The sequence below is a fragment of the Muscardinus avellanarius genome, assembly GCF_963383645.1.
Source record: "Muscardinus avellanarius genome assembly, chromosome: 5".
NCBI lineage: Eukaryota > Metazoa > Chordata > Mammalia > Rodentia > Gliridae > Muscardinus > Muscardinus avellanarius.
In genome coordinates this window covers 15,999,553-16,012,609 of record NC_137790.1, presented here as the reverse complement: position 1 = coordinate 16,012,609, position 13,057 = coordinate 15,999,553, and the positions used below count along the sequence as shown (strand labels likewise).

Genomic DNA, 13,057 nt, shown 5'->3' with positions numbered 1-13,057 from the left:
AACAGACAGAATCTTGCATTTCTTCCTTTCTCTGATCATCTCCTTCTTTTCAGAAGTCTAGTTCTCCCTCAGATATTCTCTACTTGGTCTTATTCAAGACAATATTGTAAATTACTTCAAGGCTCATTTGTACCAAAATACTTTCCATCTTTACCTCTCAGAATATTGTATATTTCAAGAGTTATTTTAGGTTTAAAAAAAAAACAGCGAGGAAACTTGAACATGGACTCATCCTGAACTGCTTCATCACATTCATTTATTTTTGTTTTTCATTGTTCCTCATACGAAAGAAAAAAAAGAGTCCCAAGTTTATTTCTCTGTGAGATGATACCTTTCAGTTATCATTAAATTGCATCTTAAAAGCAAGAGTGCTTCTCTCGATGATGGGAACAGAGAGTGAAATAGCATGCCAATTTAAAAATGCTATTACCTGCTCACATTCCCAATATCTTTCCCCTTACGTGCCACTGTTCCTACCAGAAAGCATTTTTTTTTATTATTTCCTGCTATTTTCTTCATCCCAGGGAGCTTCGTTAGAGAAATAAAGCGAGGTGAGATACATTTGACAAGAGACAAATGGTGTTAGTGAAGAGCTCTCTGATGAGGCAGTTTGCAATTTTTCTGTTCAGTAGAGTGCCTCTGACTTGTAAGGAGACAGGCTTGGCATCTGCTCCAAGAGCGACATATGGCTGGTGTTAAGCACTGTCAATGCCTGCAGAGGTGCACCTGCAGGCATGCAGGATGGGGAGAATATGAACTTAGCGGCTGCCTGCAAATCTGGAGTTTCCCCACACCTGCTTCCTCTCGCTCAGGTGTAGCAGAAGCAAGGACGGCACACTGGTTCTGCATAACTTTTATAGGTAGGTTGTTCCTCCTCTTCTCTTACCCCTCCCATGGCCACATCCCTAGTGGCAAGACTGACTCTCTTTTTCTCTCTCTCTCTTTTCCTTTCTCTGCCTCTTTCTCCCCTGCCCTTGCCTTGTTCTTGGTCTTCTCTCTTCCTCTCTCCTCTCTTTTTACATACCTTTATTTGTAAATTGTAATCTCACATTATTTTGAAGTTTAGAATGATAGGGACATAAATGCACACAATGTACACAGCACTTGATGTGCTTCTCCCCAGCTCCCTCCCCATGGCATCCCCTGACCTATACCTGATACTGAGATTGGCATTGATAATTTCATATATGTCAATGCATTTCCTTCATTAATTCTCACCCTCTCTCCTAGCCCCCCACCATTGTTACACTAAGGCTTCTCCTCCTTTATATAAAGATTCTCTTAGTTGCTGGTTTCAAATCGATCTGCTAGTTGCAAAAGTAATCTACAGAGTCAATGAAATCATTATCAAAATACCGATAGCATTCTTCACAGACCTAAAAAATTCAGCCATAAAATTCAAATGGAGAAACAAAAGACTCAGAATAGATAAAGCAATTCTCAGCAATAAGAACAATGCAGGAGACATCACAATTCCTGGCTTCAAATTATGCTACAAAGCCATAGTAATAAAAACAGCATTGTATTGGCACAAAAACAGACACATAGAAAAGCGAAATAGAAGATACAGAATGAGATATTCATATTTATAGCCAAATGACTTTTGACAATGGTGCCAGACATGTATATTGGAGAAAAGACAGCCTTTTCATCAAATGGTGTTGAAAAAATTGGTTATCTATTTGTAGAAAAATGGAACTAAATCCTAACCTCTTACCCTACACAAAAGTCAACAGGAGATGGATCTAAGATTTGGAAGTTAGACCAGAGACTGTGAATCTATTAGAGGGGGGCATAGGTCCGACACTCCAAGATATAGACACAGGTAAAAATTTTCTCAACAAGACACCCAAAACTTGGGAAATTAAAACAAGAATTAATAAGTATAATAGCATTAACTAAAATGCTCATCAAATAAAATTATCAAGAGTCTAAAGAGAAAGGCTATCTATTATCACTTTGACAGAGGACTAATATCTAGAATATACAAAGAATTTAAAAAAATTTACACTAAAAATCATATAACCTAATCATGAAATGGGCAATTGAATTGAATAGACACTTTACAAAGAAGAGATAAAAATGGCCAATATATAAACAAATGTTCAATATCATTAGCAATCAGAGGATTTAAATCAAAACTATACTGAAATTCCATCTAACCCCAATCAGAGCAGAAATCATCAGGAAGTCAAAAACAATAAATATTGGCAAAAATATGGATATAGAGGAACTCTTCTACATAGTTGCTGGAATTTCAAATTAGTTTGGCCACTATAGTAATTGATGTGAAGATTCCTCAGAAAACAGGGATGGACCCACCATATGACACAGCCATATCAATCCTGGGTATCTTTTTAAATGGGCTGAAATCAAAGAACTACAGTAATATATGGATACTCATGTTTATAGCAGCACAATTCACAATAGCCAAATTATGCAACCAATGTAGGTGTCTATCAACAGATGGATGGATTGCAAAATTATGGGAAATACAATGGAATTATACTCAGCAATAAAGAAAAACAAAATTACATAATTGCAAGAAAATGAAAGGACCTGGAGTACATTATATAAGTGAGATTAGGCAGTCTCAGAAAGTGAAGGGTCATATATTTTCTCTCATATGTGCAAGCTGAGAAGTAAATGGGATATTAGGCAGACTCTTGATAATGAAGGAGAAACTTCAGTGGAGCCAAGGAGGTTATCTAAGAGGAGGGGAAGGGGTAGACTGAGGTTTATTAGTGTAAATACTACCATGGACTATGTGTACATATATGAACATACTAATGTCAACCTCAGTACTATGTATTGGGAAAGGAAAAATGGGGAGGTGGGGGCCCACAAAGTGCTGTATGCATGTATGTCACTGTCAAGATGATTTACATTATGATGTCAGACTATAATCCATCAATAAAACATTAAAAACAAAGTTTCTCTTATATCCCCATTATGCCCTAGCTTCCACGTAAGAGAAAAAACATATGACCCTTCACTTTCTGTGACTGCCTAATCTCACTTAACATAATTTTCTCCAGATCCATTCATTTTCCTGCCAATTGACATACTTTTGTTCTTCTTTATTGCTGAGTAGAATTCAATTACCTGTATATCCTATAATTCTGTAACCCATTCGTATGTTGGATATTGTAAATTGTCCTGCTATAAACATGGGTATGCATGTATCGCAACAATATTTTGATTTCTGTCCCTTTGGAAAGATACCCAGGAGTTGTGTAGCTGGATCATATGGTGGATCCATTCCCAGTTTCCTGAGAAATCTCCACACTGATTTCCATAGTGACTACACTAATTTTCTATCCCACCAACAGTGTATAATAATTCCTATTTCCCCACATCCTTGCCAGCATTTATTGTTGTTTGCATTTTTGATAATTTCAATTCTAATTTGTTTATTTGGCCGATGGTGGTGGCTACTATTGTCAACTTTTCATCTGAGGAGAATATGAACAGAAATTTTCGAACAGTTTTGATAGTAGTCAGGCACAGCCTTATAAAATACCTAAAAATATCCTCCTTTTTTCATAAAAATTAAGGCACATGGTATAACACCATTTTCTTAGAGTCTAAAAGGCATATGAGGTTCTCAAATCTCAGGTGTTCAAATTTCATCTCAACTGATTCATCTTAAAACCACTTACTGTCATCATTCCATCCAGAAGGCCAGTCTCGGGCCTGGGTGGAGCCTGCAGCCTCTCCATGGACCACTTTTCAATGATGGATGACACATGGGGATTGTCGATATTAAGTAGCCGAAAGCCAGTCATATTTACACCACTGTACCTATAGAGTTCCAGATCTAAAGCAAACAAGTCCTGTGCAGTATTAAAGGCGATAAAAGTAGAAAGGAATTAGCATATCTTCAATGCTCATTATGCAAAGAAATGATCACAGAAGCAACAAATAGATCAAAACAGAAATGGTAGCCATTCCCACACTGTGTCTATACAGAATATTTTCCACTGTTTTTCATTTGAGTGCTGTCCAGGAAACTACTAGGAAGTAAGTAGCACTTTTCATTTATGTTCATTTTTTTTATTACTCTTAGGGCTTGGATAAAGCAAGAAGAAAAATTTTGTGCCAATAGTTAGCATGTCCTTGAGCACAGGATATGACAATTTCTGAAGCTAAGAATTCTCTGCCCAAGATATATTCTTTGGGGAGCTGGAAGGGTTCTTTGTGTTCTTTGTTTCAATATTTTTACTTTAGGGATGAAGAATCTGAGGTTCTCAGTGGCCCTGTGACAAGGCCAAGAATGGTCAGCTGCTGAATCACCCATCTCTACATCTTGCTGCCCCAGGTTATTCCAGGTCTTTCCCTGAAGGTAAAATTTGGAACTTGTATATGTATTTGGCAAGAAGATTACTCCTGGCAGGAAAATACACCAGTCCCTTGGCTCACTGAAAATAACTCTTATTCAATACAATGAAAACATTAAAAAATGCTCACTGGACATGAGCTCAAAATGAGAACCAAAGGGTTCTCTACAGAGAATATAATGGAACATTGCTTGTGTGGGTGTAAGAACATCCTAACAATAAAATTCACTCCCTTTCAGACAATGTTCCAGGATAAAAGTTGAATGCAGTGTTTCTCATGACAGGATGAAGCTGGATTCAAACCAGAATTTTCTAAGTTGATTCACATTAAAACAGACCAAGATAGTAATTTCAACATTTTTCTTAAACAAAAAAGTTAATCTTGAAAATAAATCATTAACAATATAGTACATTTGGGAATTAAACAGATTTTCAAAATAGTATTTAACAGGGAAAAAAAATAAACTTCCACGGAAATTTCCTAGTGGTATAACTGCTTTCTGAAAATGTAATACTGGCTTGGGCACCAGAGGTGGTAACAGTGGTTACTTAAAAGCAGTAGCTTTAAAAAACTGTCATGTTTTGTATTTGCTGGAGAGGTATACACATTGATTCTCCTTAAGAATTCTGCAATCTTGCTCTTTGCCAAGATAACTTTGGAGCAGAAGGTAGAACTTTCAGAGTGTAGCTGTATACTGCTAATTCAGAAAAGATTGGCTGATTTTTTTTCTTATTTACTGAGGATGGAACCTAAAAAAATAGTACACTTGCTGCTTACACACTTAAAGATTACTAAGAACTGGGTATATCCTTAAAGATCAGTAAAATGGATAATGCCCCGAAAGCTCAATAAAAGAATGATTCTGTATTTTCTTGTCATGTAAGAAAGTGGAAGTGTGTGGGTGTAGGGATGTCGGAGAAGTAAAGGATATGTGTGTTATTTCAGAAATTGATTGAATGGGACCTATCACATCATTTTGGTATATTAAATGTACAAGATCGCTTCCCTTAATCAGATAATCTCTCTAAATTTAAGGCATCAGAATTTCTTTTGGATATCTAAGGTTTAGAACTGTATTTTTTCATAATGGTACAAAATCTTCAAGGTGCAGAGTATCTCCCAAACGCCTCTTCTTGAGGATTTTCCAAGCACCTGCCAGTTGACTTTGTCTTAACCCCATTATCTCTTGAACACAAGCAGAAAAAAGCCACCTCAGGCCAAAGAATGCCAAGACACATTTTAGCACACTATCCAATGCATATAGAACTTGCAGATGATGCTTCTTTATGAAGTTTACACTTTGATAGTTTCTATTTAATGGAATTCCATCCCTTTCTGGATGCACAATACATCAATGTTAGTTTAAGAAAGCAAGAAAGAAACCTGCTGTTCAGCAGTACTGGATTTAGAAGATTCACAGAAAAGTAGAGCAAATCTCCATGAAAATATTCTGCCTTTGACACTGGAGGGGCTCACTTTGAAATAAAGTGTGAAGGTGTTCCCTGTCATTGAAAACACATTTATGCTAGATGCACTTACCAGGGTTGTGAAAAAGTAGTGATAGTACTCAGTCATCATGCCCATGAACAAAATCTGCAAAAGAGAAGCAAGGGAAAAGAATCAGAAATAGAATTATAATAAGGAATAGATCATTAGTTAAGTTGGCTGCAAAAGCTTAGGAATATAAAACTAGAAGGGCTTTAGAAATCTAAACAGACCAGAAGAACTGAAACCTGAGGCCAATTAGTAGCTGGTGTGAAGCAAGGTCGCTGACCTCCATCACATTTATTTCCATTCCATTCAAGTGACCGCTCTGGTGATCAGATTCAAAAATAGTTGATGCTCAACAAATTTTATATTCGAAGTTGTTCATAATGGCACAAATCTTTATCTTTCCCTTTGCCTAGGTTTCTGAGTAATTCTATGCTTAGCAATATAATTTATGAATTTTTTTAGTCTTGATACCTAACATACTTTCTTCAGACTAGAACTCATTCAATGTTGAAATGGCAATGCTAGTACATAAATATATTTAAATGATGATTTATAAGAGAGTATACCTCTGAAACCTTTGTCTCTACCCCTTTCCTATCTTATCCTACAACATGAGTTGGGGAAGAGAGAATGAATGTAGGGTTGAAGAATAGGAACTATCCTTATACCGATTTCCCACCATCTCCTAATTCTGATCCTCAGTTACCTACTTGGGATCTTGATAGTTCCAGAAATTTTGTGAGTGTGTGTTATTTTGACTTTGTGAAGAAGAAGAGACAAAGGAAGTGTCTAGAAACCACAGGGATACCAGGTAGAGGTGGCTTGTTAGACTAAGGTCTTATTTTTTGATTCCTAAAAATGGCGTCAATGTAGATAAAAAATTGCAAATATTTTTTAATCTCATCTTTAAGGGTATCAGCTTTCTGGGGGTAGGTTGCCAGAAGGACTACTTGAGTAATACTTTTTGTTGTTTTTGTTTAGATATGAATAGAGAAGACTCATGCTTTAGATTTCCAAAACAGCCCCCACCAACTCTGGTCAATTCTGTATATAAACAAGAATCCCTTCTAGAAGTTTTGAAATAAGACAGTCTTAGGTCCCAACCACAGAGATGAATGATCTCTGAATTTGATCCTGAATTTGAACTTCTGGAAATGGGTCTAACAATGATTTCCTCTATGAAAAACATGCCTTTGTATTAAGGAACAAAGATTTTCTGAACTCTTATTGAAGAAATGGATTTAAAATGGCTGGAGAAAGACAACACAAGTTATTAAAAGTCCTGGAAAGTGACTAAAATGTGCAAAGTAGTAGAATGCTTTTACATGAAAGGGATTAAAGAGCAAAGAGGATATTCAGCAATAGCACATCACATAGGGTGAACACGAATCAGACTCTTAATGTCATGTCTACTGACATGGAAACCTGAGGAATATTTAGTGAAATTGTAATGTTGTAAAGGTAAAACAAAAATTAAGAGGGTGTCACTATGAATCATGAGACAACAGCATGTAAGTCGTTCCTTTGGTTATAACAACACCAGGCATATAAAAGTATTTTTTAAAAGTAGACTTGCTTAGCCGGGCGTGGTGGCGCACGCTTGTAATCCCCGCGCTTGGGAGGCGGAGACAGGAGGATCGCGCAGGTTGGAAGCCAGCCGCGCTGGCTTAAGAGACCCTGTTTCCAAATAAAAATATAAAAATAGGTCTGTAAGTGTAGCCCGGAGGTAGAAGGGCTTCCAGGAACCCCAGTACCACACAAACAAACAAACAAACAAATCATTCTTTGTTTATATATGAAATTGCCTATATCCATATAAATATTATCTATGGACAGGGAGTAGCAGGAAGGGACTCAGAGGAGAACAGACAGACAATGCTGTGTGCACCTAGATTCCTGTCACTCTGGAGCTCACTATGATGGATAATTACAATGCAACAACAACAACAAAAACTGTCCAGACAGTGGTCTGTATGGTGTTTGGGACTTGCAGCTCTGTCTTCTTATAGTAACATACTTCATAAATAAAATATTGCATTCCAATTACTATTTTTTCTCTGTGTGTTTGTATTTCAACTAAGAGCCATTAAGGGATTAAGGAAATGTCACATCAGAATAAATGTCAGGTTTAAAAATAAAAAGTATAATCATGGTGTGTAGAGTTTTATAATAGTTCTTTGCAAAACTGACTTTCTCCCTAAGACTACCTTCTTTGAATATCATATCATATATTTGTCTGCTAGACTGAACAAGTGGTGCTGACCGAGGCAATCTGTACACTTTACCAATGTAGCATTGCCTGGAACTAGTTCTGGTACTATTTAAATTGTTTTTAATGGCATAAAACGTGTCATGTTGCACACACTGCAATAAATGTGTCTGCCAATACTGTTTTTATTAATAGTATATTCTACTTAATTGCTTCCACTAATATATTCTAATAATGCTTGAATCATAATGGAGTTATTATTATTAAATAAATTTTAATATCATATTATTGCCTTATATTGACAGACATTAAAAATGCAGCCTTTTTAATAATCTCATGTATCTAGAATAGTGATGGTATTGAGTATCTATCTAATTTTTAAAATATAGTTTTATTGGTGCATTGTAGTCTCAAATCATAATGGAGTTCAGAATGATGGAGACATACATGCACACAGCCTTTGGTGAGCTTCCCCTTGGCTACCTCCACACCTTTCCCATACATGATATCGAGCTCAGCACTGATAATTTCACACATGCACATGACACCAATATAAATGTTCCCTTCATTAGTTCTCCCTCCTCAACACACCACTGTCCCCTAGACCCCCTCTCCAATGCTCCACTGAGGTTTCTTCTCAATTATTTAAAGTTCTTTTTGTATCCCAATTACTCTCTACCTTCCACAAATGAGAGAAAACATATGACCCTTCACTTTCTATAACTGGCTAATCTCACTTAACATAATGTTCTCCAAGTCCATCCATTTTCTTGCAAGTGAAATAATTTTGTTCTTCTTTAGTGCTGAGCAGAATTCCATTGTGTGCATACATACTATTTCCAACATTCCACTCTATCTAGGTAACATAAAATTTAAGCTAACAAGGGAATGGGTAGCTTGAACCTATTTTAAGGTTCTCTGAGCAGGGATATACCACGTGACTATTTCTTTGTTTCAGTGGGTAGAAAATAACTGTTACCATTGTTTATTTGTAGTTATAATCAATCTGCAAAAAGTAAAATTAAAACTCAATATCACTTGCCCTTTGAAAAGATAGTTCTAATTATCCCACTGATATCAATAAATCCTGGGACACAGTTATTGATTATTGACAATGGTGATACAACATTGGTATAGCTGCTTTCCAAAGGTTTTACAACCCTCATCAACCTTATTCATAGTAGCATTGGCCATTTTTGGTCTAGCTCCAGAACCCTTATGACTTTATTCACAGTAGCATTGACCCTTCTTAGTCTAGCTCCAGAACCCTTATGACTTTATTTACAGTATCATTGACTCTTCTTGGTCTAGCCCTGCTGTTCTTGACAAAGATAATCTCTTGAATTTTGATGGATGGTTATCAAGTATAGCTCAAGGAACATCAAGACCATATTTTAATTTGTTTTACAAGTCCCCTATGATATTTAGGTAAAGATAAAGAAGACAAAGTTTATGGGGTATAAATGGTGATTACAGAGCCATCCTTTTATTTAGCTACAGTATCAAGATAAAAGTCTTGCAATAATACATCTGAGTTATCTTAAGAAGCCTGTACCATATTTCAATCTGATCATTTCCAAGAAGGCAACTCAATGCCATGGAGACAGCACCAAAAGTTATTATCCACAAATTCTTAGCATTCATCATTAAGGGAAAGCCACATGTCACAAATAATTGGCATTATGCTTCTCTTGTAGTAGCAAAAATGTAAAAGGAAACCTGGAGTTCTCCTGGGACATTTTAAAGCACTTGTGATATTTGTATGACTTTTTATTTCTGCTTCTTTCCAATGAAAAATAGGTGTCTTGAAAGTTTATATTGACTAATCTGGAGTATATTGCTCCTTTTATAGCCTTCTCAATACCATGATAAATTCTAACCCATCAGACATGGTTTCTAGTCAATATTCTCAAGTGAGTAACTTCCAAATGTGTAACATGCAATGTGGCCAAAGTAATAGTTCTATCTCAAGACAGAAATAAGTTCTTTCAGCATAATACTCTTCAGGAAACCAGTTGAGTGATATTAAGTCTCAGGGCAGCAATAATAAGATGAAATTTTGTGCTCCAGGATGTATCACTTTTTCATTTGCCTAGCTGTTTTGTTTTGGTTGCATCTACACTGTCCTCTGAACCAAATGCTCCTTTGGCCACACAATTCTTAATTTTGATCATGAGTAGAGCAATCTGGGTGTGAGTTTGTCTTGAGGTAAGTCTTTCTTGTTAAAAGATTATTCTACATCGAATGAACTTGTATCTTCAAAGGAACAGGAGATAGGTTAGAAAATAGCATTAGAACCCAAAGAACCCTGAAATATAAAAAATACTAGATATTTTTGAAGTAGACTGAATTATGATTCTCTGTAATTAGAATTACATCCTAATTCCAGAACCTATTAACATGTTACTTTATATGGAAAAGAGATGTGATCTCTTTGTAGATGTGTTCAAATGAAAATTTTGAGATGGAGAGGTTCCCCTAAATTATCAGTGTAGACCCTATATAATCATGAATATTTCTTTTAGATGAAAGTTGGTGGGTAAAATTGCAGAGAAAATGATGTCAAAATGGAAGCAGAGGGAAAAGAGATGGTGTGATTTGGAACCACACGAAGAATAAGGACAACCTGAAGAAGCTGGAAAAGGTGCAGGACTGGATATCTGATATCTGCCCCCTGCAAGGCCTCCAGAAGGAAAGCAGCCCTACCAACACCATGTTAGATCTCCAACCTCCAGAACTGGAAAGGAATACATTATATTTTTAAGCCACTAAATTTGTGCTAATTCTTTATAGTAGCAATTAAAAAATCAGCATATTCCATTTTTATATCTTTCCATGATTAGGGTGCAATAAAATGCACAACTTTAGTGTATTATGCTCAAATACATGCATTCAGAGGAAAAATAACATTGTTTTTTAGTTTGAGGTTGAAAAATTTCTAATTTCCTCTTCTCCCCTCACAGACACATACTAACTGCACATATGCACACAGATACAAGCTAACCACAGGGAGAGTTCAGGATTTTCTCTTCAATTTCAAGATAGTGCAATACCATTACAAACCCAGCGTGATTTTCTGTTGTATCCACGTTAAGTCAAAGAAAAGCAAAGGATATTCCACAGAGTTGATAAATAGGATAACTGTTCTCCTTGAGAGAGTCTCTCAGTCTCAATTTTGTTATAAGTTTTCTCTATAGAGGTATGGTCAGAAGAGAGGGGAAGCTGATACGAATCAATATTATTAATAAATGGAGTGGAAGCCAGTGCAGTTTGGTTTAACTTTAGAAGCTGATCCCAGTAGAAAAGCCAGATTGCATCATCCAGGTGCACAACTGATGAGATTGTGCTATTTAAGTACAGGCTGTTGAGAACAGATCAGGGAAAAATGATTTTCTGTGGCAGAATGAAAGAGGTAATCTGGTGAAAAAAGGAGAGAGTAGAGCTTTGGGAGGATTACACAAACTTAAAAATTAAACACCCTGCAACATCCAGGGGAAAGTGATGGAAAGATGATGTGTAAGGAAGACTATAGTGGAAGAAATGTCTTAACAGCAAAGTATTGAACAAAATCCCAAAGCTGAAAGGTCAACAGAGTGTAAGTTGTATACACTGTGAATTTTGGCAATACGCTTCTTTCAAAATGGTGATAATAAAAGTCATAACTCAAATTTGTCACAAGGTAACTTTTCAAAGGAGGGATAGAGACTCTGTCATGAAATAGTGGTCTTGCTGGTCTCCTAAAACATCTGTATCCCAGTCGAGTCCTCATGGGCCTGAAATCAAATCCTTAGCTTTCTGGGTGACAGACTTGATCAATTTTTTAAAACCTACCAGGCTATTTATCTGTTTATTAGAGTCACCAAGGAACTTGTACAAAAAAATAGCAGTGACTGAATTCTATCTCTAAATATTCTGATTTTTCTGGTCTAGGGTGTGTTCTAGGAATTGGTATTTATTAAAGACTCTCTAGGTGATAATTAGGTACCACCAGGGGCAAGATTTATACTAACTAGTTGATTTAATTTAATTCACATTTTCTAAATCACCACAATAATGGTCACAGCTCTTATTTGCTGTGTGTTAGATATGTACTACATTAATGGGTTCTTCAAATAAAATTGAAGAGGAAGTGTTCTACTCAATATACAGACTTGAGAAATAAAGTATAGTTAGTTGTAGAATTGAAGACCAGATTTTATTTAAATCCTAGATTCTTGGTACTACATTAATTCATGAGGTGAGCATAGAAGGCATAGTTGGCAGAAAACTCCGTAATTTGTATAAAGTCCTTATGAATTCTTAGAATCAAAATAAAAACACATAAGTGGTTGACGAGAACAAGACTAGAACTCCAGAGATTGGATCTATATTTTAGGGGATGCACCCATCTAGCTAAGTGAGATTGATAAGTTGCCCATCTACTTTGGAGAGAGCCTCCTATCTGGAGGGCTGGGCCCAGCAATAAAGGTTTTCCTGGGAATGGGATGCAAGCCCTGTGAGGTTCCTTCTTTACTGTTCTCTTTTTGAAGGAATTCAGACTTACATTGATTTGTGTTAAGACATTTCTTCAGATGTTAGAATTAATTTGATCCAGCTTCTCTTGTGATTTTGAATACCTTTGATGGTATTTGAGAAGCACTTTAATCTGCTTAATAGATTCATCTTTCATCAAGAAAGGATAGTTCAGGGTCAAGGACATAGATCAAGTGAGAGAGCGATTGCTTAGCAAGTATAAGGCCTTGGATTTGATCTCAGCATCACAAAAAGAAAAGTAGGCAAAAATTTGAAATATATAGATTATTATTTAGTAAAGTACTGTCATAGACTAATAGATACTTTTGTGCACTAAATGTTGTCACCATACAGTGTTTGAACAAGGTATGGAGAACTTTGTAGGAGGTACTAAGCAACGTGTCCTTTATTCTCAAGGCAAAACTTGGGGTAGGAAGAGCATGCAAGAATTTCAAACATAAAGAGGATAAAGACAGAAAGTTTACCTCAAATGAACAGCTT

At 36.2% G+C, this 13,057-nt stretch overlaps 1 protein-coding gene across 12 annotated transcripts in view; it reads right to left on the bottom strand.

Moving 5' to 3' along the window:
- GRIK1 (glutamate ionotropic receptor kainate type subunit 1) overlaps window positions 1–13,057 on the bottom strand; it is a gene marked incomplete at both ends in the record, with an annotated part of 445,158 nt that overhangs the window by 110,749 nt on the left and 321,352 nt on the right. For all 12 annotated transcript variants that reach the window (XM_080696011.1, XM_080696016.1, XM_080696015.1 and 9 more), the window contains 2 exons: window positions 3,663–3,836; window positions 5,881–5,934. In XM_080696011.1, the coding sequence (XP_080552137.1) occupies window positions 3,663–3,836; window positions 5,881–5,934 (228 nt within the window). The remainder of the gene's footprint in view (window positions 1–3,662; window positions 3,837–5,880; window positions 5,935–13,057) is intronic.